This window comes from Colobus angolensis, unplaced genomic scaffold (genome assembly GCF_000951035.1).
Source record: "Colobus angolensis palliatus isolate OR3802 unplaced genomic scaffold, Cang.pa_1.0 Scaffold97, whole genome shotgun sequence".
NCBI lineage: Eukaryota > Metazoa > Chordata > Mammalia > Primates > Cercopithecidae > Colobus > Colobus angolensis.
Window position 1 is genome coordinate 161,968 of NW_012123709.1, and position 2,190 is coordinate 164,157.

The following is a 2,190-nucleotide window of genomic DNA, read 5'->3' on the forward strand; positions in this document are numbered from 1 at the left end:
GGACCCAGTCTCTACAACATAAAAATAAAACGTGGGGAGAGGGTGACATTTTCCAGGCACAGAGGGGAGGTCCGGGCAGAAGCGCAGGGAGAAAGGGTGAATATGCTGAGCGTATTCCGGGAGCAGCAAGTAAGCGGGTGTGACCGGAGGGAAATGGAGGCCTGGCTGCCGGACAGTGAGGGTGACTGCGCGAGCGTCCGCCCAAGAAGTCTCCCCGCTTTCCCGCCTTTCCTCAGCCTTCGGCCCCTTCTTGCTTTCCTTTCGCGGTCTGTGCTGACTCCGCCCCTCCGCCGGCGCCCGTGGCCTCGCTCCTGAGGGAAACAGGCCGGAGGTGGGGCCGGCGTGGTCATCTCCGTGCGCCTTCCCTCAGGGCGCCGAGCCGCTGGCGCCGTCTGTCTGACGTCACGGTCACTGACAGCGTGATCCCGCGGCGGCTGCTGCCATGGTGGCTGGCGGCTGGGTAAGGTTCTGAGTGGATCTCCTGCCAGGCCAGAGCGCCTTCCTGGGCCGCAGGGGAAGACCGGGAGTTTGCAGCCAGGGCGGCGGGTTTGTGGTCTGCAGTGTTATGAGGCTGAGGTGGGGGTTGAAGGCCCAGAAGCGGGACTCTGTGACCCGGATCGGAGGGTGTGCTGGAGGGGTGGCTATGTCCAGGCTGGGTGAGGGGAGCGGCAGTGGGGCCCAGGGGGCTGGAGGAAGAAGCCTTAGGGTTCAGATTGGGATGCAGGTAGTCAGGAGCTCAGTGTTGGGGCAAGGGGATACCTGCCGGGGTTCTGCCTTGGGGGTGGGTTTACCAGACTCACGAATCTCTCTCTCTCCCTACCCCTGCCCGCCTGCCTGCCTGCCCGCCCGCCTGCCCGCCTGCCTGCTCCCCGTGGCTTCTGCTGGCCGCAGGTGCAGCATGTCTAGACTGGGAGCCCTGGGTGGTGCCCGTGCCGGGCTGGGACTGTTGCTGGGTACCGCCGCCGGCCTTGGATTCCTGTGCCTCCTTTACAGCCAGCGATGGAAACGGACCCAGCGCCATGGCCGCAGCCAGAGCCTTCCCAACTCCCTGGACTATACGCAGACTTTAGAGACCGGACGCCAGGGTAGGAGCCCGTCTCCTGAGACCTCGGTCACTGCAGACTAATGGGCCTGGGGTCTGGGCTACTTTTGGTGGAGATTGTGGGACAGGGCAACGTAGAGAAGCGCCTTAGGGTTTCACTTTTTTGGAAGCTTGTTGAAAAAGCAGTCGTCGGGCCGGGCGTGGTGGCTCACGCCTGTAATCCCAGCACTTTGGGAGGCCTAAGCGGGCGGATCACCTGGGGTCAGGAGTTCAACACCGGCCTGACCAACATTCAACCAGATGTTAACATGGTGAAACCCCATCTCTACCAAAAATACAAAAATTAGCCGGGCGTGGTGGCGCGGCCGGTAGTCCCAGCTACTGGGGAGGCCGAGGCACGAGAATCGCTTGAACCCAGTAGGCAGAGGTTGCAGTGAGCTGAGGTTTCGCCACTGCACTCCAGCCTGGGCGACAGAGTGGGACTCCATCTCAAAAAAAAAAAAAAAAGGGGCAGGGCAGTCGTGGTTTTCTCTACTCTTTACCCTGTATTCCCAAGCAAGTATATTTCAAAAAGACTGCTTAGCTTTCACTTTTAGTTCTGGCCACACTAGTGCTATGTGGGTGTTAAAGGCACTTGCTTAGTGTTGGGTGAGGTGTGTAATAAGTAGAGAGAATCCAAAAGAGGGCAAAAAGAATAATCTTGTAGGGATTAAAAGTCTTCAAGCTTATGTATTAAATCATATATTTGAATGTGAAGACAACTTGGAAACTATCTCATTCAAGTTTTTTTGTTTTTTTTAAATCCCTCCTATGAGGAAACCAAGATTCAAAAAGATTGTGTAACTTTCCTGAGGCTGTCACAGATTAAGTGGCAAGGCTGGGCCTGTTGGGCCTGGTCGCCTGGTCCAGTGGAGTTTCCACGGCATAGGGCTGGGAGCACGCTTAATGCAATTGAAGCTGAATGTGGCTGGCAGCCCACACAGCTGAAATGAGTAGTTCAGATTTGCAGATTTGTTAATTCGTTTGAGCAAAGGATCTAGGGCTGGTTCAAACTACTACCATATTTGTGCAAGAGGAAGGAGTGTTTTTTTCTTTTTTTCTTTTCTTTTTTTTTTTTTTGAGATGGAGTCTCGCTCTGTTGCCTGGGC

The 2,190-nt window shown here is 56.1% G+C and overlaps 1 protein-coding gene across 3 annotated transcripts in view; it reads left to right on the top strand.

Annotated features, from left to right (window-relative positions):
- The first annotated feature begins 330 nt into the window (after positions 1-330).
- The window catches only part of RMDN3 (regulator of microtubule dynamics 3), a 21,697-nt gene continuing 19,837 nt past the window's right edge, over positions 331-2,190 (top strand). Inside the window, exons 1-2 of one of the 3 annotated variants that reach the window (XM_011932612.1) lie at positions 331-576; positions 892-1,085. In XM_011932612.1, the coding sequence (XP_011788002.1) occupies positions 566-576; positions 892-1,085 (205 nt within the window). In that variant the 5' untranslated portion in view covers positions 331-565. The remainder of the gene's footprint in view (positions 577-891; positions 1,086-2,190) is intronic. The other 2 variants (XM_011932614.1, XM_011932613.1) reach the window with 2 other exon arrangements.